Genomic DNA, 27,312 nt, shown 5'->3' with positions numbered 1-27,312 from the left:
TTTTTTTGTCATTTGCTGAGCAGCTAACTCTGCTTCACGTACACGAAGCTCAACCAGTTCCCGCAGTCCTTTAGCTGTGTTCTGTCCAAATCTTACCCCTAACTTCTCCAGAATCTTAAGTCTTTCATAGTTCCCACCATTAAAAGTTATTACAGCATCATAAACTGCTAACAATACATTTTTAGGCACATGGCACCACACAAAATTATTAAATGACTCATTCACATTCTGGGTCTTCCCATGTAAACACTTCTTTAGTAGCTCAGGATTTGCCAAATCTCTGTAAATATGTTTGATTGCCTTAATATCAGTACTTTTACCACTGTCACCAGTTTCTAGAGTTACTTTCCTTTTCAATGCACTAAGGGGAGTGGTCACTGCAGAAACATTATCGTGGTTTCTTTCACTACTAGCACACATGTTTTCAAGTACTTCAGAAGGAAATGCAGGTCTCACATATCTGTTACCCGCAAATTTGCGTTTCGTGAAGTTACTTTTACGCTTAGTCAGTTTATTTACGTACGAAAAGCAATAGAAGTTAGCTTACTACAAAAATAGTCGATAGTCACACTTCTTTCAACGAAAACTGGTATCAGAAACAAAGGACTGATTTGTTTATTCGTAATGCCAACTTCTGAGACGTAGCAGTAGGCACAAAACAAAGCAATTCACAGCCTTCTAGACTGTTTAGTTCCCAAGATATGACTGCTCCACTGTGGCAGTGTACGCGTAGCCGCGAAATTTGACAGTCACTCGTCAACATTCAGAATATTGTACACCAAAATGTTCAGGAAAGTCCAAAGCACATTATGGAGTAAAAAACAGAAAATGTCAAATTTCAACAAATTTCACGTACGCCTACAATGTCCCCTTAAGTGGCCTGCGACATGCCACCAGTTGAAACTCACCAACTCATTTCCGTCAAACAATAGCAATTTTGGAGTCTTGAGACCTCCCTCTGTGATGACGCCTCACCCTCACTTACGACATAGGAAACAGAAAACTTGCAACATCTAAAGTGAACATAGACTGTGTTAAGGATAGTACCAATAAAAAAAAAATCCAGCAGCTTTTGGATAAAAGGTTACGCATAAATATCCCGAAAGCACTGAAGGCTGCAATAATATTAGCTGCTGAAGAATCAGATAGATACTGGAAAACCAAATAACAAGACTGGTTTGATGAAAACGACCACGAAGTTCATGCACTACTAAACAAAAAGAGAAAGGCACACCAGGCTTGGCAGAGCAATCCTAAGTCAATTAGCAACAAAAGAGAACATCAAGTAGCGAAGCGGAAATGCAGAAGAAAACTCGTGCCCTATAAAACAAATGGTTGACGATGATATCTCAAGAAATGCAATATCTGAAAGAAACAAACAACATTCAAGCTTTCTTCGGCATGATGTAAACTATAATCATACAGTCCAGTAACTCAAGGCCTAAACCCAGTTAAATCTACGGATGGCTCCGGCCTCATGAAGGACAGCAATGTAATTAAGACACAGTGGAAGGACCATTTCCACGAACTCTTGAACAAAGACCCACTTTCCACAATTCCGCAAAAACCTACAAACCCTCATTTTCACGTACTTCTTTCTTTACAAGAAACTGAGGAAGTTGTTAAGCATCTCGAAAACGACGAAGCCGCCGGGCCACATGGAATTACTGCTGAGTTTTTCCAGGTAGATGGACGAATCCTCGCTGAACATACACTAATGCTCAGTTCAAAATATGGGGCACTGAAACCATTCCTCTTGATTTCAGAGGTGTATTGATAGTTAGTATCTTCAAAGCAGGCGACAGAATTGACTGTGGTAACTATCATGGAATATCCCTCCTATCTGCTGCTGGAAAAACACTTGCTCCGGTTCTGTCCAACCGCTTGATACTTCCCGCTGAAGATTATTTGCGTGAAACACGGTTTCTACTTCGACGTAATCACAGTACTACATATATGATTTTTTGTGTCAGACAAATGCAAGGGAAGTACAGAAAGCAACATCCTCTACATGGCATTCGTAGATCTTGACAAGGCTGTGACCTCAGTCGATAGAGATGCTTCGTAAGAGATCATAGGTAAAAGAGGCTATCTCGTGACGTACATTAACATTTTTATACTGCTGCACGATAACATGAATGGCTTGGTTCTTGTTAACAATAGCCCTGGAGAGAATTTCGAAATAACAACGACTGCGAAGCAAGGTTGTGTGATACCTCCCACTTTGTTTTCAGTATTTGTTGGAACTATACTTCGTCTTGCCTACAGGAAACTACAATAAAGCATAGAAATGGAATAAAGGACTGATGGTGGTTTGTTGATTATCAGTAGGCTATGGACGAAGACTAGTATCCACTACAAGCACCACTCAACTTCTATAAGCAAAAAGCTCTGTATGTACCAAGCAAATGTTATACCAATTATTACATACGTATGCGAAGCATGGACTACTTACAGAAGGTACAAGCGGCCTCTGGAAAAGGGCCATCAGCGCTGCCTGAAAAAGATCCTAAGAGTCAAATGGCAAGATCGGAGCTCTAATATCAGTGTTTGGAAAGAAGCAAACGCTGCTAGCACTGAAGCCACCATCATCAAGCATCAACTCGGTTGCACGGGCCATATTGTTCGTAGGCCTGCATGCCGTCTACCAATACCAATTACGTATTCCCAAGTAAAGAATGGCCATAGAAAACTAAGAAGACCACAAAAACGATACAAAGATGTATTAAAGAGCAATATGAAAAGATGACAAACTGAAACTGGTAACTGGGAAGCTACTGCACTTAATCGGCCAGAATGGCGTCTAATGCCTGGGAAAGAATCCAGCGTTTCGAGCAACTGAGGTGGAAAAGAGAAACTGACAAGCGCAATAATAGAAACAACAGGTGTATTCCCTTCTTACTTCCGTGAGCACCTATGGACAGTCGTTGAAGGACGCTGAAACCACTAGTACCTAACAATGTTGTATGTCCATACATGGAGGGTTTTTTAATGGCTGATGACTGCTGTATTTAGCTTGTGTAGCGATGTTTTGACTGCTTGAACAACGTCTGTTCTAGATCTACTACTCCACGCAACTACACTTAACAGTACCTCCTCAACACTTCCTTATTAGACTGGTGTAGAGATCCAACCTTGCAACTCTTGTGATTTATCTTAGGGTGCAGCTGTGCTGTGCCCTGTTCTGAAATACTTCACAAACAGACATTCCAGTATAGGAAAGATGTACATTTTTGGAATCATAAAAATTATGGATTTAAAACTGCACCACGGTATTTTGGAAAGGATTACGTTTTAAGATATGAACACTCTACAGTACAACAGTTCTGAATGGGAATGGCCTTTGAATTACAGAATTTTGGGAAAAGCTAGTATGTTCTTAAGAAAGACAGGAAGAGGGCTTTTAAACGAGTGTGTCAGTCCCAAATTAAAGAAATATTAGCGACGTAGAATTTTGAAGTGCACATGGTTTTTGCGAATCGTATATTTAGAAAATTTTCTAAGTAAAGCTTTTCTGCCTGAACTGCCTACGCTGTTGTTATTAGCAGATTGCAAATTACACATCGAATAATAAACTTTTGAAAAAAAAAAACACAGCTTAGTAGGAATTTTGGACATTAGATGTATTCAAAGTGAACGTTTTGAGTGATGAATAGAAAACAGTAAAGAAAAAAATAAGTATTTAAGCAGTGGGAATATAATAAGTGCATCTACTCCTCTTTAGTACGTTTCATACTGGCTTGTCAGCGGATTCTCACAGGATCAACAAACTTAAAATCACTTCATCCACGCTGGATCTCGTGAACACCTTGGCCGTTAAGAACTGTTGGCGAATAACGCAACCAGCCACAAATAATTTTCAAATGATTTATTTCAACACTATTAACCGGTTTTGGGCTGTCACGCACATCGCCAGATGGCTAAAGTTTGCTGTTACATAAAATTTTCGTAAGCAGCATGCCGTCTGCTGCTGTACTGCAGAAGAATCTTTGAATATTTACCGTCGCTTAATATGAATATTCAAACATTCTTGTGCAGTGCAGGATTGGGCGAAACGCTACTGATTAAAACTTGAATGTAATTTCCATGGCCACCTATTTGGTAACACATTAGCCCTCTGAGGATTGGCGTGACAGCTCGAAACCGGTCATAGGACTGAAAAAACCTTTTCAAAAGTACTAAGGCTTTTTTTTTTTCAAGGTTCGATGGGTAGCGAAATGGAAACCACAGTGAAAATAAAAAAAAAATTATTTGCAACATTTAGCTACACCTTTCCATACTTCAGTACAGTCACCGCGTCATAGCATGGTACGTCACAGAAGGCAGCCGCCTGTGCTTTTCACCGATTCTCTACGCTGGTCTGCAGGTAGTTGACTGCGACAAATGCTGTCACTATAGCCTGCGTTTCATTTGAGCAAAGAGATGAAAATAAGAGGGAGCAAAGTCCGGGCAGATGCGTTTTTTGTTGCAGCTGCAGTCTGCAACCGGGCATTGTCGTGAAGAAGGACAATGCGTGAGACAACATTCCTCTTCACTTGTTCTGAATTGCCCTTCACAGACTATTTTGTAGAATCACCTGATCCACTCGGTGAACAAGATCACCGGTAGATATTCGCTTCCTTCCCTGACCGCCTGCGCTAGAAACGCCATCTATATCCTGATTTAAAGTTCCCACACCACTGCCGCATTTTGCTATCACATGTGGTTCAAATGGCTCTGAGCACTATGGGACTTAACATCTGAGGTCATCAGTCCCCTAGAACTTAGAACTATTTAAACCTAACTAACCTAAGGACATCACACACATCCATGCCCGAAGCAGGCTTCGAACCTGCGACCATAGTAGCAGCGCGGTTCCGGACTGAAGCGCCTACAACCGCTCGGCCACGACGGCCGGCTGTATCACACATGCTGGTTATGTAATGTGGGCTGCATTAAATCAGGCGGAACGCCTCAGCATGAAGAAATCAAAGGGCACTACGCGCTTTCACAGTTGGCGGGAGACTCTATTGTTGTTGCATCTGTAAGTGCTCACTCTGCGCACAGAACTAAAAAGTGTGACGAGTCGCCATCGATGGTTATGCTAGAGACACTGTGCAATCCATTTGCGCAAAGCTTCATCAAATTTTCAGCGCTGTTTTAATTTCGCGACCTATCGTACCCCGGAAAACAAAACAGCCTTCGTGTTTGTGGCTGGTTGCATTGTTCATCAACAAAGCTTATAACTGCTTCGTTGCCTGAGCATAGCCTAGTATAGAAACACGTTCGGCTAGGCCTTCGATACAGTTCCCCACAGTCGTTTAATGAACAAAGTAAGAGCATATGGACTATCAGACCAATTGTGTGATTGGATTGAAGAGTTCCTAGATAACAGAACACAGTATGTCGTTCTCAATGGAGAGAAGTCTTCCGAAGTAAGAGTGATTTCAGGTGTGCCGCAGGGGAGTATCGTAGGACCGTTGCTATTCACAATATACGAGGGCTATCCACAAAGTACATTACGTTTTGGAATTAAAAATAAATAAAGTATTGGAAATTTTTTTTTATTATATACAGATGAAAGCCACACTTAAATACTACTTTTCTGCATAGTTGCCATTTAAATTAAGGCACTCATCGTAGCGATGGACGAGCTTGGAAATTCCTTCGTCGTAAAATTCGGCCGTCTGCGCCTTCAACTACGTGGTTACCTTTTCTTGAAGCTGTGCGTCGTCATCAAAACGCTGCCTAGCCAACCACATTGCTAGGAATAAGTGGAAGTCGCTCGGTGCCAGGTCGGGACTGTACGGCGGATGAGGAAACAACTCGCACTTAAAAGATTCGAAAACTTCACGAGTGGCATTTGCCGTGTGGGCCCGGGCGTTGTCGTGAATCAGCAAGATCTTTGAGCCCAACTTTCCCCTGCGCTTGTTTTGTATTGCCCTTCTGAGCTTGTGCAGAGTTTGGCAATACCTTTGAGAGTTTATTGTAGTGCCTCTTTCCAGGAAATCCACAAAAATCACACCTTTTCGGTCCCAAAAGAGGTAACCACGTGGTTGAAGGAGCAGGCGGCCGAATTTTACGACGAAGGAATTTCCAAGCTCGTACATCGCTACGATGAGTGCCTTAATTTATATGGCAACTATGTAGAAAAGTAGTATTTAAGTGTGGCTTTCATCTGTGTATAAAAAAAAAATTCCAATACTTTATTTATTTTTAATTCCAAAACCTAATGTACTTGTGGATAGCCCTCGTACATAGATGACCTTGTGGATGACATCGGAAGTTCACTGAGGCTTTTTGCGGATGATGCTGCGGTATATCGAGAGGTTGTAACAATGGAAAATTGTACTGAAATGCAGGAGGATCTGCAGCGAATTGACGCATGGTGCAGGGAATGGCAATTGAATCTCAATGTAGACAAGTGTAATGTGCTGCGAATACATAGAAAGAAAGATCCCTTATCATTTAGCTACAATATAGCAGGTCAGCAACTGGAAGCAGTTAATTCCATAAATTATCTGGGAGTACGCATTAGGAGTGATTTAAAATGGAATGATCATATAAAGTTGATCGTCGGTAAAGCAGATGCCAGACTGAGATTCATTGGAAGAATCCTAAGGAAATGCAGTCCGAAAACAAGGGAAGTAGGTTACGGTACGCTTGTTCGCCCACTGCTTGAATACTGCTCAGCAGTGTGGGATCCGTACCAGATAGGGTTGATAGAAGAGATAGAGAAGATCCAACGGAGAGCAGCGCGCTTCGTTACAGGATCATTTAGTAATGGCGAAAGCGTTACGGAGATGATGGATAAACTCCAGTGGAAGACTGCAGGAGAGACGCTCAGTTGCTCGGTACGGGCTTTTGTTGTTGAAGTTTCGAGAACATACCTTCACCGAGGAGTCAAGCAGTATATTGCTCCCTCCTACGTATATCTCGCGAAGAGACCATGAGGATAAAATCAGAGAGATTAGAGCTCACACAAAGGCATACCGACAATCCTTCTCTCCACGAACAATACGAGACTGGAATAGAAGGGAGAATCGATAGAGGTACTCAAGGTACCCTCCGCCACACACTGTCAGGTGGCTTGCGGAGTATGGATGTAGATGTAGATCTCAAGTTGATTCCGTATTTCTAGATTTCCAGAAAGCTTTTGACACCGTTCCTCACAAGCAACTTCTAATCAAGCTGCGGGCCTATGGGGTATCGTCTCAGTTGTGCGACTGGATTCGTGATTTCCTGTCAGGAAGGTCGCAGTTCGTAGTAATAGACGGCAAATGATCGAGTAAAACTGAAGTGATATCAAGTGTTCCCCAGGGAAGCGTCCTGGGACCTCTGCTGTTCCTGATCTATATAAATGACCTGGGTGACAATCTGAGCAGTTCTCTTAGGTTGTTCGCAGATGATGCTGTAATTTACCGTCTAGTAAGGTCATCCGAAGACCAGTATCAGTTGCAAAGCGATTTAGAAAAATTGCTGTATGGTGTGGCAGGTGGCAGTTGACGCTAAATAACGAACAGTGTGAGGTGATCCACATGAGTTCCAAAAGAAATCCGTTAGAATTTGATTACTCGATAAATAGTACAATTCTCAAGGCTGTCAATTCAACTAAGTACCTGGGTGTTAAAATTACGAACAACTTCAGTTGGAAAGACCACATAGATAATATTGTGGGAAAGGCGAGCCAAAGGTTGCGTTTCATTGGCAGGACACTTAGAAGATGCAAAAAGTCCACTAAAGAGACAGCTCACACTACACTCGTTCGTCCTCTGTTAGAATATTGCTGCGCGGTGTGGGATCCTTACCAGGTGGGACTGACGGAGGACATCGAAAGGGTGCAAAAAAGGGCAGCTCGTTTTGTATTATCACGTAATAGGGAAGAGAGTGTGGCAGATATGACACGCAAGTTGGGATGGAAGTCATTACAGCAAAGACGTTTTTCGTCGCGGCGAGATCTATTTAAGAAATTTCAGTCACCAACTTTCTCTTCCGAATGCGAAAATATTTTGTTGAGCCCAACCTACATAGGTAGGAATGATCATCAAAATAAAATAAGAGATACCAGAGCTGGAACAGAAAGGTTTAGGTGTTCGTTTTTTCCCGCGCGCTGTTCGGGAGTGGAATGGTAAGAGAGATAGTATGATTGTGGTTCGATGAACCCTCTGCCAAGCACTTAAATGTGAATTGCAGAGTAGTCATGTAGATGTAGACTATGTTGAATAAGTGTTGTTTGCGGCAGCGCTGCGTGCAGCCATTACACGCCTCCCCTCTGCCCGCAGTCGTGTCGGAGATGCGTCCGCCGCGGCAGCTGCTGACGTGGGGCCTGTGGCTGGCCACGGTGGCGTCGGTGGGCTGCGGCTTGCTGTTCGCCGCGCTCGCCGCCCTCTTCGCCGTCGTCAACACGGCGGCCACGCCGCCGGGGCCCATCACCGCCGTGCCGGGACTCTACCTCTGGAACTCCGTCGCCAGTGAGTATCGATCCTACACTCCCAGCGCTCGGCATCATGGCTAACAAGAATCAATACGCACGCCGCCGCATGCGTACTCCCTTTGTCAGAAAAGTTCCAGGGCAGGTATTTAAAAAAAATTGAAAATTGTACTTGCCAAGTAATGATCTTAGCTCCTATCGAAGTAGTCCCCTTGGCTATCTACACTAATCAGCCAGAAGGTTATGACCACCAACCCAATAGCCGGTACATCCACCCTTGGCACGGATAACGCGTCGTGGCAAGGAAGCAATGAGGTCTTGGTAGGTCACTGGAGGGAACCGGCACCACATCTGCACACACAAGTCGTCTAATTCTCGTAAATTCTGCGGAGTGGGACAATGAGCTCTGGTGCCACTTTCAATCACATCCCAGACCTGTTCAATCAGGTTCAGATCTGGTGAGTTGGTGGGGGCCAGCACATCGATTGGAACTCGGCACTGAGTTCCTCGATCAGCTCCGTCACACTCCTAGCCTTGTGACATGCCGCATTATCTTGTTGAAAAATGCCACAGCTGTCGGGAAACATAATCATCATGAAGGGGTGTACGTGGTCTGCAACCAGTGAATGATACTCCTTGGTCGTCATGGTGCCTTGCACATGCTCCACCGGAGCCATGGTTGGCCGCATGAACGTTTCCCCGACCAGAATGGAGTCGCCACCAGCTTGTCTACGTCCCACAGTATAGGTGTCAAGGAACTGTTCCGCTGGAAGACGACGGATTCGCGCCCTCCCATCACCATGATCTAGAAGGTATCGGGATTCATCAGACCATGCAACGCTCTACCACTGCATCTACATCTACATTTATACTCCGCAAGCCACCCAACCGTGTGTGGCGGAGGGCACTTTACGTGCCACTGTCACTACCTCCCTTTCCTGTTCCAGTCGCGTATGGTTCGCGGGAAGAACGACTGCCGGAAAGCCTCCGCGCCCGCTCGAATCTCTCTAATTTTACATTCGTGATCTCCTCAGGAGGTATAAGTCGGGGCAGGCAATACATTCGATACCTCATCCAGAAACGCACCCTCTCGAAACCTGGACAGCAAGCTACACCGCGCTGCAGAGCGCCTCTCTTGCAGAGTCTGCCACTTGAGTTTGCTAAACATCTCCGTAACGCTATCGCGCTTACCAAATAACCCTGTGACGAAACGTGCCGCTCTTCTTTGGATCCTCTCTATCTCTTCCGTCAACCCGATCTGGTACGGATCCCACACTGATGGGCAATACTGAAGTATAGGTCGAACGAGTGTTTTGTAAGCCACCTCCTTTGTTGATGGACTACATTTTCTAAGGACTCTCCCAATGAATCTCAACCTGGTACCCGCCTTACCAACAATTAATTTTATATGATCATTCCACTTCAAATCGTTCCGCACGCATACTCCCACATATTTTGCAGAAGTAACTGTTACCAGTGTTTGTTCTGCTCTTCAATCAGGTTCAGATCTGGTGGGTTGGTGGAGGCCAGCACATCAATTGGTACTCGGCACTGTGTTCCTCAAACAGCTCCGTCACACTCCTAGCCTTGTGACACGCCGCATTATCTTGTTGAAAAATACCACAGCTATCAGGAAACATAATGATCGTGAAGGGCTGTTCGTCGTCTGCAACTGGTGTACGATACTCCTTGGTCATCATGGTGCTTTGCACAAGCTCCACTGGAGCCATGGGTGGCCACATGAACGTTTCGCAGACCATAATGGAGCCACCACCAGCTTGTCTACATTCCACAGTATAGTAGTCAAGGAGCTGTTGCCCTGGAATACGACGCCGGCCGCTGTGGATGAGCGGTTCTAGGCGCTTCAGTTCGGAACTGCACTGCTGCTACGGTCATAGGTTCGAATCCTACCTCGGGCATGGATGTGTGTGATGTCCTAAGGTTAGTTAGATTTAAGTAGTTGTAAGTGTAGGAACTGATGACCTCAGATGTATAGTGCTTAGAGCCATTTGAACCATATGGAAGACGACGGATTCGCACCCTCCCATCAGCATGATGAAGAAGGTATCGGGATTCATTAGACCATGCGACGCTCTACCACAGCATCAACATCCAGTGCCAATGGTCGCATGCCAGTTTGTCATAGCTGCCGATGTCGTGGTATTAACATTGGCACATGCATGGGTCGTCAGCTGTGGAGGCCCATCGATAAATGTGTTTGGTGCGCTGTGAGTTCAGACACACTTGCACTCTGCCTAGCATTAAGGTGTGATGTTAGTTCCGCCACAGGTTGCCAGCTGCCCTGTTTTACAAGTCTGCCCAGCCTACGACGTTCAACATCTGTAAAGAGGAGTGGCCACCCAGCCCCACAACGTCGGGACATGGTTTCACCTTAGTTTCGCCACGTGTTGAAATCGCTCACCACAGCATTTCTTGAACACCTGACAAGTTGTGCAGTTTCCGAAATGTGGGTTACTGTCAAGTGGGACGTACCCCACGGATTAATGTTGGGGCCAACCCTGTTCCTTATTTATATAAATGATACTCCCCTTATTATTACGGGTAACTCTAAAATATTTCTGTTAGCTGGTGACTCTAGTTTGGTAGTAAAGGATGTTGTGTGCAACATTGGCTCAGTTTCAAATAGTGCAGTTAATGACAAAAGTTCATGGCTTGTAGAAAATAAACTAACGCTAAATCACAGTAAGACTCAGTTTTTACAGTTTCTAACACACAATTCAACAAAACCTGATCACAGAATGGACACATGATTAGTGAAACTGAATAGTTCATACTTCTAGGTGTTCAGATAGATAATAAACTGTCGTGAAAAGCCCACGTTCAGGACCTTGTTCTAAGACTTAATGCGGCCATTTTTACTATTCGAACGGTATCTGAAGTGAGTGATCGTTTGACACGAAAATTAGTCTACTTTGCATGTTTTCATTCGCTTATGTCGTATGGTATTATATTTTGGGGTAGCTGTTCCCATTCTAAACGGATATTTTTGGCTCAGAAACGGGTTGTTCGGGCAATAAGTAGTGTTAAGTTCACGTACCTCTTGTCGACCCCTGTTCACGAGTCTGGATATTTTGACATTGGCCTCTCAATATGTATATTCCTTACTGTCATTTCTTGTTAACGATATTAGCTTATTCCCAAGAATAAGCAGCTTTCACTCAGTTAATACTCGGCAAAAATCAAACCTGCATTTGGATCGGACTTCCTTAGCTCCTGTGCAGAAAGGTGTGCTGTATACTGCTGCATCCATTTTCAATAAGCTACCACTAGAACTCAAAAATCTTAGCAGTAATCCACGCGCCTTCAAATTGAAATTGAAGAGTTACCTCATGGATCACTCCTTCTATTCTGTAAAGGAGTTCCTTCAAAAATTAAGCTGATTCATGTTGTATTGTTGATTGCGTTTACTTAAACTTGTGGTTTGACTTTTTTCGGGTTCATAAACATTTTATTTTTATCTGTTATTACTTTTATGTTGTAATTTCATGTACTGACACGTTCCATGATTTGCTCCTCAGTTTGGTCCTACAGAACTCGACATGTAAATAAATTGACTAACAGTCCTTCCTTGCCAGGTGACGCTGCTATCGCCTGGATGAGTTTATATCAATAACAGATCTATGGTCATAATGTTCTGGCTGATTAGTGTATACATTTTGCCAGCCAGCGTTTCTGGAGTTCCTGGACGCAAGCAGGGAAATTTTCAGCTGTAATTCTTGTAAGGTCATGTGTCACAACCCACTGGATGTCTGTGACATTCTTATAAACCTTTCCTTTCAGTCGTCTTTTCACTCACTGGTGTGAGATGTGGGATGGCAATAATAGAATGTCTAGCCAGATACTCGGTAACAGATAAAGCAGTCTGGGGTCTATATCTAGCAATAAGAACTAGTCTTGAGAATGCCACAAATCAGGACAGCGATGACGAATTGCTTATCGCAAACATTTCAAGACTTTACTGTAAAGAGTTTCGGTAACCCGCTACTATCAAAAAATGCAATCTTGAAGGTTGTTATTTGACTTTTTGAAGGCTAGCGATCCAGGACTCCGCCATTCAGCAATTTAATGATTCGTGTGAGGGTCATGTTCGTACCACCAGCTTTCATGCCCAGCAACAATCTTTGACAGAAACGAGGGATCACTTTTGGCTCTGTCCAGTAGATCAGCAGAAATTCTTCATTTTTCCTCTTTCTTTTCATCTGTTAGTGTTTGAGCGACGAGTTTTGCATTAAGTTTCCGTTTCCCTAAATCTTAGCATAAAATCTTGTGACACATCACGATTCAAATTAAGTTCTTCTGATAACGCACGCAGTGACATGACAGTCTTCTCGTAATAACTGCTTTGCACGCTCCATATCTGCATCGGTATGTGCTGCAGATGGGCGACCAGCTCTGAGATTGTCTTGCACTGAATCTCTGCCTTCACAAAACCTTTTCCGCCACTCGAAAACACGACTTCTTGAAAGTGCCTCGCCTGCATATACTTACTTAATCATTGTCCACGTTTCACTTGGAGTTTTCTCGAGCTTAACAGAACTTAATAGAAGCATGTGCCTGTGAGCTTAAATTAAATAAAGGCACATTTATAATTGTAACTGTATATAGGTCCCCATCAGGAAATTTTCATCTATTTCTGAAAAATTTGGACTCCTTGTTGTGCTATCTGTCAGACAGGGGGAAGCAAATTATTATTTGTGGGGACTTCAATGTAGATTCTCTGAAAGAGGGTAATAGGAAAAATGACCTTGAAGTATTACTCGGTTCTTTCAATTTGACACCCGTCATTGATTTTCCTACTCGGGTGGTAAAGGATAGCAGCTCACTGATAGATAACTTCTTTATAGACCAAGATAAGTTTAACCAGATAAATGCTCAGCCTGTTGAGAATGGTCTTTCTGATCATGGTGCACAGCTAGTTACAATATATGACATAGCTCCATTCAGCAATACTAAACAGCCCTCCAAAGTAGTACATTCAGTCAACGATTTAACAATTGCAAATTTCAGGGAAAGCCTACAGCAGTTAGACTGGGATGAGGTGTACCGTGAACCTGATGCCAATTTAAAATATAATTTATTTCATGACATTTTTGTAAATGCATTTGAAAACTGCTTCCCCAAGAAAATAGTTAAATATACTCGTAAGAAACCTTGTAACAAACCATGGCTTACTAAGGGTATAAAAATATCTTGTAACTGGAAAAGGGAAATGTATCTGACGGCAAGAAAGAGTAGTGACCCAGAAACTATCAAAAATTATAAAAACTACTGTGTTTTATTAAGAAAAGTTATTAAAAAATCCAGGAGTATGTGTATCATGTCTGAAATCAGCAACTCTGATAATAAAATTAAAACAATTTGGAATATTATTAAAAGAGAAACAGGTCAACCAAGAGCAGAGGAAGACAGTATTACCATCAAATTGAATGAAAACTTTACGAACAAAAAGTCAGAAGTTGAAAATATTTTTAATAATCATTTTCTAAATGTTGTGGATATAGTAGGATCCAGGTGTTCATTAGAAGATGCTAGGCTGTTAATGGAAGAGGCCATACCTATGCAATTTGATACAATTGAAATCTCACCCACTTCTCCCTCTGAAATTAGGAAAATAACAAACTTACTTAAAAGCAAAAACTCACATGGAATTGATGGCATTTCCAGCAAAATACTAAAAGCTTGTTCTCAACAGATAAGTAAGATTCTCAGCCACCTGTGTAATAGCTCTCTGGAACAGGGCATTTTCCCTGATAGACTGAAATATGCTATTGTTATACCTTTGCATAAAAAGGGGGATAGATCTGATGTCAACAATTACCGTCCAATCTCCCTTCTAACAGCTTTATCCAAAATTTTTGAGAAAGTAATGTATTCAAGAGTAGCTTCACATATCTGTAAAAATGAAGTACTAACAAAATGTCAGTTTGGTTTCCAGAAAGGTTTTTCAACAGAAAATGCCATGTATGCTTTCACCAGTCAAATTTTGAATGATCTGAATAACCGAACACCACCCATTGGGATTTTTTGTGATCTCTCAAAGGCTTTTGATTGTGCACAAATCATGAAATTCTGCTAGACAAGCTCAAGTATTGTGGCATGAGTGGGACAGTGCACAAATGGTTTAATTTGTACCTAACTGGAAGAGTGCAGAAAGTTGAAATAAGTAGTTCTCGTAACACGCAAAGATCAGCACATTCCTCAAACTGGGAAACTATCAAGAATGGGGTTCCACAAGGGTCAGTCTTGGGTCCTTTGTTGTTCTTATTATATATTAATGACTTGCCATTCTATATTCATGAAGAGGCAAAGTTAGTTCTCTTTGCTGATGATACAAGTATAGTAATCACAACTGAGAAACAAGAATTAACTGATGAAATTGTCAATACTGTCTTTCAGAAAATTACTAAGTGGTTCCTTGTATACGGACTCTCACTGAATTTTGATAAGACACAGTACATACAGTTCCGTACAGTGAATGGTATGACGCCATTAATAAATATAGACCTTAATCAGAAGCATATAGCTAAGGTAGAATATTCCAAATTTTTAGGTATGTCCATTGATGAGAGATTAAATTGGAAGAAACACATTGATGATCTGCTGAAACGTTTGAGTTCAGCTACTTATGCAATAAGGGTCATTGCAAATTTTGGTGATAAACATTTTAGTAAATTAGCTTACTACGCCTATTTTCACTCATTGCTTTCATATGGCATCATATTTTGGGGTAATTCATCACTGAGGAATAAAGTATTTATTGCACAAAAGCGTGTAATCAGAATAATAGCTGGAGTCCACCCAAGATCATCCTGCAGACATTTATTTAAGGATCTAGGGATATTCACAGTAGCTTCTCAGTATATATACTCTCTTATGAAATTTGTTATTAACAACCAAACCCAATTCAAAAGTAATAGCAGTGTGCATAACTACAATACCAGGAGAAAGGACTATTCAAGATTAAATCTAACTTTGGCACAGAAAGGGGTGAATTATACTGGCACTAAAGTCTTTGGTCACTTACCAAATAGTATCAAAAGTCTGACAGATAACCAACAAGTATTTAAGAAGAAATTAAAAGAATTTCTGAATGACAACTCCTTCTACTCCATAGAGGAATTTTTAGATATAAATTAAGGGAAAAAAATATATATTAAAAAAATTAAAAAAATAAAAATAAAAAATAAAGAAAAACAAAAAACACAAAAAATAAAGTTGTTATATTAACTTAAGTATGTTGTTAAATTAACCTAATTATGTCATGTATTGGAAAATTCGACTCGTTCCACATCATTACGAAATATCGTATTCATGATCCATGGAACTAGTATTAATCTAATCTAATCTAATCTAACTCCTTGCTCACAATTAGCATCCATCGTGTCACCGTAACTAATGCGCCAAGAACGCAGTGTGTTGCTAAGCGCAGACCTGCCACCTAGTGAGATTGCCCGGAAACATGCCCATGGTCATTTCAAGGATGCACACATAAAAAGGGAACACAAAAATAACATTTGTTCCTTTTTGGTACTGCACACTAAAAAGAACCTGCCCTGGAACTTTTCTGAGACATGAGGTATCTCAAAACGTCGCGTATAAAAACAGCGTCTTCCGGTGCTCTTGCCTCGGGTTCTGTTGGTGGTAAAAAGATAGGTCAAAGTTTTTTGGATAGCCCTTGGGTTATGAACTAATTGTATACTCAACAGACGGATGGTGTTCGTGTCTCTGTCCTACAGTACAGGGTCAAAGTATGAATATTGCACACTTCCTCCTGCTTAGGCAAATGGAGCATATCGGTTGGTTCTTTTTACATTTGATGTAGTCTACGGTGGACTTGATGAGACTTATGGAGGCGCTATTAGTTCATGGGCGGTTTCTCGGAAAAGCCACAAAACGGTTTTTTTATTATATTTTCTCTGTCACCAGCGGACCAAAACTCAGCCCAGAATTCCAAGATAAATGTGCACAGCAAATTGCTGTAATTTTTATGATATAATTGTGTCCCTAAGATTCCTGTTCCGAATAACCTTGAAAATTTTCTAGATATCAGTATCCGTTTCTAAGTAACAGAAGTTCAAATTTAACGTACTTCCACACGTAAAATACGCACTTTACATTACGTTGTGAGGCGAAAAAGTAGTTTATAAAGTGACATAGCGTGGAGAAATATGCTGTAAAGTGTCTCCGTTGTTATCAGAAGGGTTCTGGGAACTCCACGTTTTAGTACTGAAGCACATGCAAAATTTTTGTGCATGTAAAGTCCGACATGAGGTCTAAAATTAGTTTCGCGTTATTTCAATTTCATGTAAGTAAACTATCAAAATTTTACTGACTCATCAATTTATTTTCATATGATTGACATATCAGTAACTGGGGTGACAGGGAAAAGAATGAGACCAGCGGAAAAAAGCTGCTATCAGAAAACAGAAAAGGCGAATATTAAAAGACCGACTGGGTTACCAGCAGCCTCATTCTACCTTCCTCAGCACCCTTAAAAAATTAAAAAGAAACATTGGCATGCGAACATATTCGCACTTTTTTTCTGCTGTGAGAGAAGCAGGCAGTGGCAGTGGGAAAGAGACAGAGAAGTAATAAATACTGAAAGGTAGTAGTAGGTAGCGGCTGTGGTATAGAATGAGTGAGGGAGACAATGGCCATGTGAAAGAGAGAGAGGAACACAGTGACACTGCAACATAGCAGACAGTGAGAGAGCAGTGCTAGGAAAAGAGTGAAGGATAAGTCCCAGCAGGAGAGAAATAAAGATAAGTGGAAAGGGGAAGTAGGTGAGAGACAGTGATAATGAGAGACAGAGTCTGTGACAATGACAACGAGAAAGAGAGAGATAGTGACAGTGAGAAGAGACAGCAGCAGTGGGAAGGAATGAATGAGAGTGTAGCAGTAAGAGAGAAGGAGAGACAGTGAGAGGAGGCATTAGTAGTGGGACGGAATGAAGGCGACTGTCACCTGTGACAGTGACAGAGAGACACAAGGAGACAACGACAATGAGTTGGGCTGAATGAGTAAGTGAGAATGGGCAATTTGGAGTGGAGAGGAACAAGAGACTTACAACAATGGACTGATAGTTGTGAGCGAGTTACAGTTAGGGCAGCTCGTGAGAATGAGAGGTGAGTTGCAAGTTAAAAAGAGCACAAACATGTTTGCATGCCAATATATTTGCAAAAAATTTAAAGGTGCTGAGGCAGATAGAATGAGGTAGCTTGTACCCCACTTTTCAGTTAGAGTCTTTTAATAAAGAGGAGCATATTTGCCTTTTTGTGCTCCGGTAGCAACATTTTTCTGCTGGTAACCATTTTGATGGAAATTGAAAGACGGTGCATGACTTAGGACCTGAATACCTCCAAAGAGCCTAATTTCTCTCATCTCCCCTATGTAATGCAGAGTCGACCACTAGGCATCAAGAGAGATGGACCTGACAATATAAAAAAGGGGTGAGGGATAGTGTGTTGTCAGTAGAGAATTAGTAACAGCAGGACAGGTCACTCGGAAGAGATCAGTGACACCAAATATGGACTAGTCACTGGACATCACCAGAGAAAAAAATGTACCAAGGACATTTCAACTCTTCTGACACTGCCCAAGTCCATTTTTTGTGATGGAACTGTCAAATGGAGATGCGAAGGAACAACCACAGCTCAGTCAAGACCAATCAGATCTCAAGTATTGGCACATGTGGATCGTCAAGCATTGATGAAGTTTGTTGTAAGAAATCACATGAAAGGAGCGGAAGGAGTCAATCATGAGTTCCAAAGTGCTGCCAGCAGTCCAGCTAGCACCATAACTGTCTGTAGCGATTTAAAAGGAGTGGAGCACAAGGGTTGAGCAGCTCCACATAAGCTGCACATTTCTGTAGGCAGTGCCAAAAAGTGCTCAAGTTGGTGTGAAGAGACGCATCACTGGAGAGTGTATGATTGGAAATGAGTGATTGGGAGTGATGAATCATGCTATACCCTGTGGCAATTCAACATAACTTGCCATCACTTGCAGTGCCAATGGTGAAGTGTCAAAGAGGTGGTGTTACAATATGAGGGTCTTTTTCATGGTTTGATTGTGGTCCCCTTCTTGCTCTTAAGAAAATGCCAAGTGTGGAAGAATATGAACACCACTGTATACTGAGTATAGTAGAGGAACAGTTTGGGGACGATAACTGATCATATCAGTAGGACAGTGCAACTTGTCATTAACCAGCATCTGTGAGACAATGGTTTGTGGACTATAACATTCCTGAAATAGGCTGGTCTGCCCACTGGAACATGTTTGGGATGATTTACACCAACTTCATTCCAGAACCCAGTGTCTAACATCACTACCTTCTCTGATTTCAGCTCTTGAGGAAGAATGGGCCGCCATTTCTCCACAGACACTTATATAACTCATTAAAAGTGTCCCCAGCAGAGTTCAAGTCATCATAAAGGCTTAGGGTGGATACAAGCCATATTAATGTCCACTAACATGTGTCTGGATAATTTTGAGCAGATCATGTAGCTTGCATCACCCCCACGACGAGTTTAATTCTAAATGTGATACACATAAAGTGCTTTAATATGATAACAGTAACAAATACTTTTACTACAATAAAATGTTTCAATTATTTTATTGTAATAATAATTTGTTTCACGAAGTTCAAGCAGTCCCATACTCAGAGAAGGAGCACAGGAAAGCAGATGGAGGAATCCTGCATCACTGTTCTAGGCAAGGTCTTAACAGACGCCGTTGTTCCTTACCTTCCTCCAACCTGTTATGAAGTGGCAAATGTGCACCTGTGTCATGTGGATGACCTGTGGTAAATGCTTGTACAGTTTAGTAATCTAGAACACTGGTGTAAAGACTTATGATTAAGAATTTTACACTGACACCTCTAATCCCTTTGCCAGACAAACACTGATAGTGAAAAGTTTGCACTGACAGGACCTCCAAGTCGAGCACTACCAGACTTGCTTGCATTAGTGACCACGGCTAAAGAGGCAGGAATGATTTGTTCACATTGGTGAATAATTGCTTTAGCATAATGTCAAAGAAATTGAAATTCAGAAAAATGTTGCCTCTGAAAAGTACACGTCTGAAAAACTGAGAAGAGCATGTGTCACACAATTAATTTATGAACTATAACAGCATGAAGTTGTCACCTTTGATAATGTCATAAATTAAGTACACTGACAAAAAGAATCACAACACCAAACAATAATTGATGTAGGTAATAAAATTTTGGAAATACATTTGTGTAGGGAACACATTTAAGTGATTAACGTTGCAAGATCTCAGGTTAATGTAAAAATGAGATAAGGTATTACAAATGTGAAATGCTGGTACATTAATAACTGGTGTAACCACAAGAATGTTGAATGCAAGTATGCTGTATGTTAGTCTGTGGGGTGGAGTTCCATTTCTGTTGCACTTGATTGGTCGATACAGGAACAATTATTGCTGGTTACGGATGATGCTGGATACGTTGACCAATCATTTCCAATATGTTCCTGATTAGAGACAGATTTTGTGATCGAGAAGGCCAAGGCAACAATGTTGACAATCTGTAGTTCATGTTGGGTTACAACAGCGGAATGTGGGCGAGCGTTACCTTGTTGGCAAACACCACCTGGAATGCTGTTCATGAAAGGCACCAAATAAGTCGAATCACAGAACTGATGTACGTATTTGAAGTCAGGATGCGTGGGATAACCATATGAAATTGCTTCTCATACCATAATTCCTGGTGTAGGTCTAGTGTGTCTAGCACACATACATGTTGGTTGCAGGCTCTCAATTGGCCTCTTTCTAATCAAAATGCTGCCATCACTGGCACTGAGGCAGACCCAGCTTTTATCAGAAAATGCAACAGACCTCCACCCTATTCTCCAGTGAGCTCTTGTTTGACACCACCGAAATTGCAAATGTCGATAGTTTGGACTCATTGGAATGCACACAACAGGGCATCTGTCTTGGAGCTGTCCTTGAAGTAACTGATTTGTAACAGATCATTGTGTCACAGTGGTGCCAGCTGCTGCTCAGATTGCTGCTGCAGATGGAGTATGCTGCACCAGAGCCATGCACTGAACACAATTATCTTCCCTCTAGGCCATCTGGAGCCCAGTCATCTTGAGACCGTTCATTTTCATTACCACAGCTGGCATCAATCATGTACAATGACTATGTTCCTGCTGAGGTTTTCTGCAGTACCACAAAAGGAGCATCCCGCTTCTCATTGCACTATTACATGCCATTGTTGAAACTCAGCGTGTGTTGATAATGGCATCTTTGTCACCTTAAAGGCATTCTTGACCAACATCAACTCAAATTGTCCAATCTGTAAGGTAACTAGTGCTCATGGCCATTACACTATGTATTTAAAGCAAACCTGATTTGCTTCCTCATTGTGGCACTCTGTGACTGGAACAAAATTTGGATAGACATAATCTTCCAGATGTAGAAACACACCTACCAACTTATAGCTCCTAGGTGTTGCGATTTTTTTTTTTTTTTCGTCAGTGTAATATAAAATTAAAATGTGCTCTTATGATTATCAGTCTTTCATTAAGAACTATGATTGTGAATACTGGTCTGCAAATTATAGCTATGAGAGGATTGTTCTTTCTTTCAGCAGTTTCTGCTTACATTTGCAAACACATCCTTTCTGTTATATTTTCTTTAGGGGAGGTTCCTATCCTTTCTATCTTGCCTTACACAACTTGCTATGGTTTGACAGCTGTATGTATGAACACAAGAACTGTGTAGAATTTGTTGCTCGTGATACATATGTTCAGCATATTCATATATATAAATTGCAAACTGCCCAATGGTTCTGAATCCACATTAACTGTTTGTCTCCCTACAATAATCAGGATAAATCAGCACAAAACTTGAAGGAAAGCAAGGGCTCTTTTTTCATTTTGGTCAGTAGTCACCTAATTGGTTTGATGGAGTCCGTTATGAACTCTTTCCCTGTGCCAACCTGTTCAGCCTATTGTATCACTTACACACAGCAGCCTCAATTATTTGTTGGATATATCCCAATCAGTCTTCCCCCGCAGTTCGTACTCTCAACAGTTCCCTGTAGAAACAAGGCCTTATCCTATCGCTTCATCTCATATGTCTTTTCCACATATTCATTACCTCACCAGTCCCATGGAGGACTTCCTCTTTTTTATCATATAAGTCCATGTAATCTCTGCATCCTTCTATATCATCACATCACAAACAGTTTGATACTCTCCATTTCAAGATTTCTCACAATCCATGATTCACTTCACTACAGTACTGTGCTCCACAGGTACGTTTTCAAAAATTTCATCCTCAAATCAGTGCCTATGTTTAATACTGGTGGACTTCTTTTCATAAAGAACACTCTCTTCACCTGTGATAGTTGACTTCTTATAACCTCCTTGCTTTAGCCATCAGCATTATTTTGCTTCCAAGATAGTACAATTCCTTCACTTTGTTACTAAGTGGTCAGTTTTAATGTTAAGTTCATCAGCAATCTCATTCCTGCTATTACTTCTTGTTTTTGAATTTCTTTCATTTATCTGTAGTCCACATTCTGAGTGCATTAAACTGCTCATTCCATTGAATAGGCCCTGTAATTCTGAGGACAGCCGTGTCATCAATGGCTTGTATCAGTGATATCCTATTCCAAAAGCACCAGCAGGATGTCAACTTGTGGGTGTTTGTCACATATAGGAATTTCCACACTAGGAGATAATGAATATTAAAGTTAAGTCTAATATCAGAAGCTAGTCCATGGTATGTAAAAAAAAAAAAAAAAAAAAAAAAAACCTGTTGCTTCAAATTACCTAAATAATTAGATTTAAGGATTTAAAAGTTCTGTCAGCTACATGGTGCCAACTGCCTTGCCACAGTGATTACACTGATTCCCATAAGATCACTGAAATTAAGCTCTGTTGGGCTTGGCTAGTATTTGGATGGGTAACTATCTGGTTTTCCAAGTACTGTCGTCAAGCAGGGTGCACTCAGCACTTGTGAGGCCCACAGAGGAGCTACTTGATTGGGAAGTAGTGGCTTCGGTTATGAAAACTGACAACGGCCAGGACAGCGGCATGCTGTGGGCTGAGGAACACAGCGGTTGGTTGGTATTGTTGGGCCTTCAAGGCCTCTTCGGACAATGTTTAGTTCAGTTACATTATGTGATCAAAAGTATCTGGACACCTGGCCTAAACTGACTTACAAGTTTGTGGTGAACCTCCATCAGTAATGCTGGAATTCAATATGGGGTTGGCCCACCCTTAGCTTTGATAACAGCTTCCACTCTCGCAGGCATATGTTCAATCAGGTGCTGTAAGGTTTCTTGGGAAATGGCAGCCCATTCTTCACAGAGTGCTGCACTGAGGAGAAGTATCGATGTCGGTCGGTGAGGCGCAGCACAACGTTGGCGTTCCTAAACACCCTAAAGGTCTTCAATAGGATTCAGGTCAAGAATCTGTGCAGGCGAGTATATTACAGGGATGTTATTGTCATGTAACCAATCTGCCATAGGCCATGCATCATGTTAAAAGATGCAATCACTATTCCCGAATTGTTCTCCAACAGTGGGAACCAAGAAGGTGCTTAAAACATTAATGTACGTCTGTGCTGTGATTGTGCCATGCAAACCAGCAAGATGTGCAAGCCCCCTACATGAAAAACATGACCACACCATAACACCACCATTTCACTGTTGGCACTACACATGCTGGCAGATGATGTTCACCGGGCATTCGCCATACCCACAACCAGCCATCGGATCTCCACATGTGTACCGTGATTTGTCACTCCACCCAATGTTTTCCCACTGTTCAATTGTCCAATGTTTATGCTCCTTACACCAAGCAAGGTGTCGTTTGGCATTTACTGGCGTGATTTGTGGCTTATGAGCAGCAGCTCGACCATGAAATCCACTTCACTATCATATCCACTTCACTATCACATCAAAGACAGTGGACCTAAAGATTTTTAGGAGTGTGAAAATCTCACATACAGACATATGATACAAGTGACACCCAATCACCCGATCACGTTCGAAGTCCGTGAGTTCCGCGGAGCACCCCATTCTGCTCTTTCACAATGCCTAATGACTACTGAGGTCGCTGATATGGAGTACCTGGCAGTAGGTGGCAGCACAATGCACCAAATATGAAAAAAGTATGTTTTTGGAGGTGTCCAGATACTTTTGATCACAGTGTAGCTGCAAGGCAAGTAGAAGTAATCATTGTAAAGCTGCATTACAACTTGTAGTGTATTGCAAACAAAGCTCAGTATTTACAGATGTGGGTAACCATTTATTTTAAAAATACAAATATAATCAAGTTAATATTAAGCTGCTAAAAGGATATAAACATCAGACATTTAGTATAACTAAAAAGACAAAAGGTTTTTTCCATGTTGCAGCTTTCCTTTTAATTTACTTGTTTAAATTTAGATGACATAACCATGGACAGCACTAAGCAGTATAGTGATAGTTTATGTTAATATAGTGTGTAAATTCAGTTTTTATGATTACCTTGTCTTTTGTTAATGTATACCTTAACTTGCTGCACAACCCTGCAGTATCTCCATCTTGAGTAGAAAACATGAATTAATGAAGAGCAAATTACTAGTTGCTGCTCTTAATTGCACTGTGTCATAGCTTTGTGGTGAAGTGAAGTAATGGAAGTAAATTATCATCCAACTCTTCATCTACAGAATAGTTTTCAACAATGTGGGTAGACAGTGGGAGATGAATCTTGAAGACATGAACACATTAGATCAATAAAGGCCAACAAATGAAAAACCACATCATCGGCCAAAATTTTCTTAGTGTGTACAAATGACAAATTGAAGCCAATGAAGCAGTTGGGCTTGGTTATGGTTTGGAATGCAAGTGGTAACATCAAAGCACTGGCCTTGGAACCACTTTCCTAGTGTGGACACTGGGTCAAATGTTCATACGTTCAGTAGCAATTTGCTATGTCTGTTGGTATGGTGTGTATTTATGGTGTTTAAATAAGTTCACTGTACAAAAAAAGTTAGTCATCCCAGTGTGCATGCAGAGAAGTATCATTAAGCATTTACAGATTGAGTCACGTGCTGAACCCCACATGCATTGCCTCTGAGTCACGTGCTGAACCCCACATGCATTGCCTCTGTGTAAGCATAAGGCAGTAGTGATCAGTGAGACGTTTGTGTTTCAAGTGAACATTGTATGTAAACATGGATAAATATAAGTGTGTGACAGAGTGGCAAAAAGGGCCATACTGTGTGTGAAGGTGGTAGATTTGTTGGTGTTTCATGGTGGACTGTTCAATGTATCTACAAGCAGTGGTATAACACATGTGGCCATGAAACATGTCATCAGAATTGTAATCAGAAACAATCCTGATTGAGAAGGACCAGAGATGCATTTTACGGATTGTGAATCAAAATTGCTTCCAAACCTGTTATTGGAAGAATGTTGTGACAGGAATTGCATGCAATGAATATTTGGAGTCGGTCACCACACAAGCGGCCATTGCTCACACAGGCACAGTAAGATGATAACAGCAAAGTTGTTTGGGCTGGTATTCTGAACACTCCTCCAACATATTATGTCCCCACTGGTGTAAAATCATTTGACTTGAACCCCACAGAAAATCTGTGGGGTATGTTGAAACAGCAGGTAAAACACTAACATCAGCGTCCCCGCAGTTTGGTGGAATTATGCCATGGAATCCTAAATGAGTGGCTTAACATGCATGCGACATACCTGCACCTTGTGAACTCATTTCCTCAACAAGTCCAGGTGATTATTAAATTCAGGGGCAGAATTACACAGTATTAAATGATTCTTGTAATGTATCTCTAGGGGTGATTAATCTTTGATATGGTGAGCTTAATGGAGTATGCAGTGGAATGGAGACAGCATCAAAGCTGACAGAGTTTATCATGAATGGGAATGTTTATAATTGTGGTTATAAATGTCAAGTATACTCTTGTATATGAGCTGTTTGGGTATTTTAAAGATATACATTAAACTGGAATCAGAATCCTCAGTAGCTAAATATCTCAGAATGACTATTAATCTTCCTGCTACAGGTACAGCTCTCCTGAAGGAGGTGTCATCTTTGGAAATTTTAGGGTCTATTCAACTCAACGACAATTTGAAATCTGTAGCTTTCATTCAAGAAAGAATTGTGAAATAGCCCATATTACAATTCAGCTCTAAGGTCAGACATTAATTCTGTCCACACTGGTCCCCACTTTTTAAAAGAGCTTCTTTTCGTTGTTTTGATGATCAGCTTCTGGCAGTAAAATAAATGATGCACATGAGACAGCTGCTAAATCCTCTTGCTCCCTCATAATATCAACCAGCAAAATTATAATTAAAACACTATTTTAAAGCAATAACAAAATGGGAGCAAGCTCAACAAGTTATCAGAGCCAACTGTGTGATTCCACATGACCGAATCTCTGGCCTCAAGCCTTTGGTTTGGTGAGGATGACAGGCCTAACAACAGTACACTGGCAACCAACAGTTGGCTGAATTCATTGGCTGTTTGTCCATTGGCCTTCATTGGTCTAGTGAGTACAGGGCTTAAGAGTACTAGGAACAAATTAGGTCTGAATATTTTTCCATGTGACTTGGTGTTGGCAGATGTGGCTAATGAACTTGCCGGGTGCATGAATAATTCCATCAGATGATCCAATGGGTTTGCAAAAATAGTGTCTCAATATATCTTCCTTATATCTCCAAGCATTTGCAGCATTAACCCCCTTATATGTTCCAGATTCACTGAAGACATCTTCCTGATCTAGACCCATGGTCAGAACAGCTCTGATCTTTCTCCATGAACCTCAACATCTACTTGCCAGTCTGCTTCATCTGTTTCCTCCCAACTAACACAGCTATCTTCTAGGGTGCTCATATCTTCCTCCCCCCCCCCCCTCTCTCTCTCTCTCTCTCTCTCTCTCTCTCTCTCTCTCTCTCTCTCTCTCTCTCTCTCTCTCTCCCTCCCCCCTTGTTGGAGAGGGAGAAGGAGAGGGGAGAGAGAGTGGGAGAGCGAGAGAGAGAGAGAGAAAAGGAGTTATAGCACGTAAGCTAGTGCAATTTTTTGTTCTGTTTCTGTTTATACACACCATCTATCAACCAGCTGCAGCACCAGAGTTGGACTGCAGCTCTGGGACACTGGGTTAGAAACCAATTTTGAATAAATACCATATTAGTGTGATGAAAAATCTAAAATCATTGTTGGAGTTACTGGATCATTGTCACTAGACATGAATATATCTGTGAAATATTGATGGTAATTTCCTAAGAAAATATACTTAACAATTTCCCAGAGCGTACAAAAGTGAAGTAAGCAATTAGAAAATTACTGTGCAAGAAAATGCTCTCATTCTTTAATAGTATTTTATGGTAATATTTGCTACTTTTGGTTTTCACTATTGTACCTTCATAAGTACCAGTATTTTGTAACTATAAAATCAACAATAAAGGTGGCGCAAAAAATGATGTTAGCGTTAGGCCAGTGAAAAGCTATTTTCATTACCAGTAGATAGGAAGTGATACATAAATACTTTGTTTTGCTTTGCAGTGTTGTTTGACCTGGCAGCTATCAGTCTGTGGACTGTCCAATACTATCAGAAACTTCAGGACAATGTGATGAGCATCGAAGATCTGGACAACATGTGGACGTCAGCTGGCATGGCACATCTAGGTTATTCTTTCTGGTATGTCATTTCATTTGAAAACTATTGTGAATTATTTGAGACATCTGCAAAAGCAGAAATAAAAGGTCATGTATTCCACATGTATGTACTTCAGAGCTCTAATTATTAGTAAAAACAATTATGACAGTATCAATTTTTCGGTGGCACTGTTTTAGTGTGAAAAAACAACTGCAATTGCTTTTCGCATTTAG

General features: G+C 41.3%; 1 protein-coding gene across 1 annotated transcript in view; it reads left to right on the top strand.

Annotated features, from left to right (window-relative positions):
- Nucleotides 1-27,312, top strand: part of LOC126473176 (uncharacterized) — a 196,531-nt gene that overhangs the window by 165,751 nt on the left and 3,468 nt on the right. The window contains exons 3-4 of the mRNA XM_050100064.1: nucleotides 8,262-8,450; nucleotides 26,986-27,121. Coding sequence (XP_049956021.1) covers nucleotides 8,262-8,450; nucleotides 26,986-27,121 — 325 coding nt within the window. The remainder of the gene's footprint in view (nucleotides 1-8,261; nucleotides 8,451-26,985; nucleotides 27,122-27,312) is intronic.

This window comes from Schistocerca serialis, chromosome 4 (assembly GCF_023864345.2).
Source record: "Schistocerca serialis cubense isolate TAMUIC-IGC-003099 chromosome 4, iqSchSeri2.2, whole genome shotgun sequence".
NCBI lineage: Eukaryota > Metazoa > Arthropoda > Insecta > Orthoptera > Acrididae > Schistocerca > Schistocerca serialis.
This window is presented reverse-complemented; position numbering and strand designations above follow the sequence as displayed.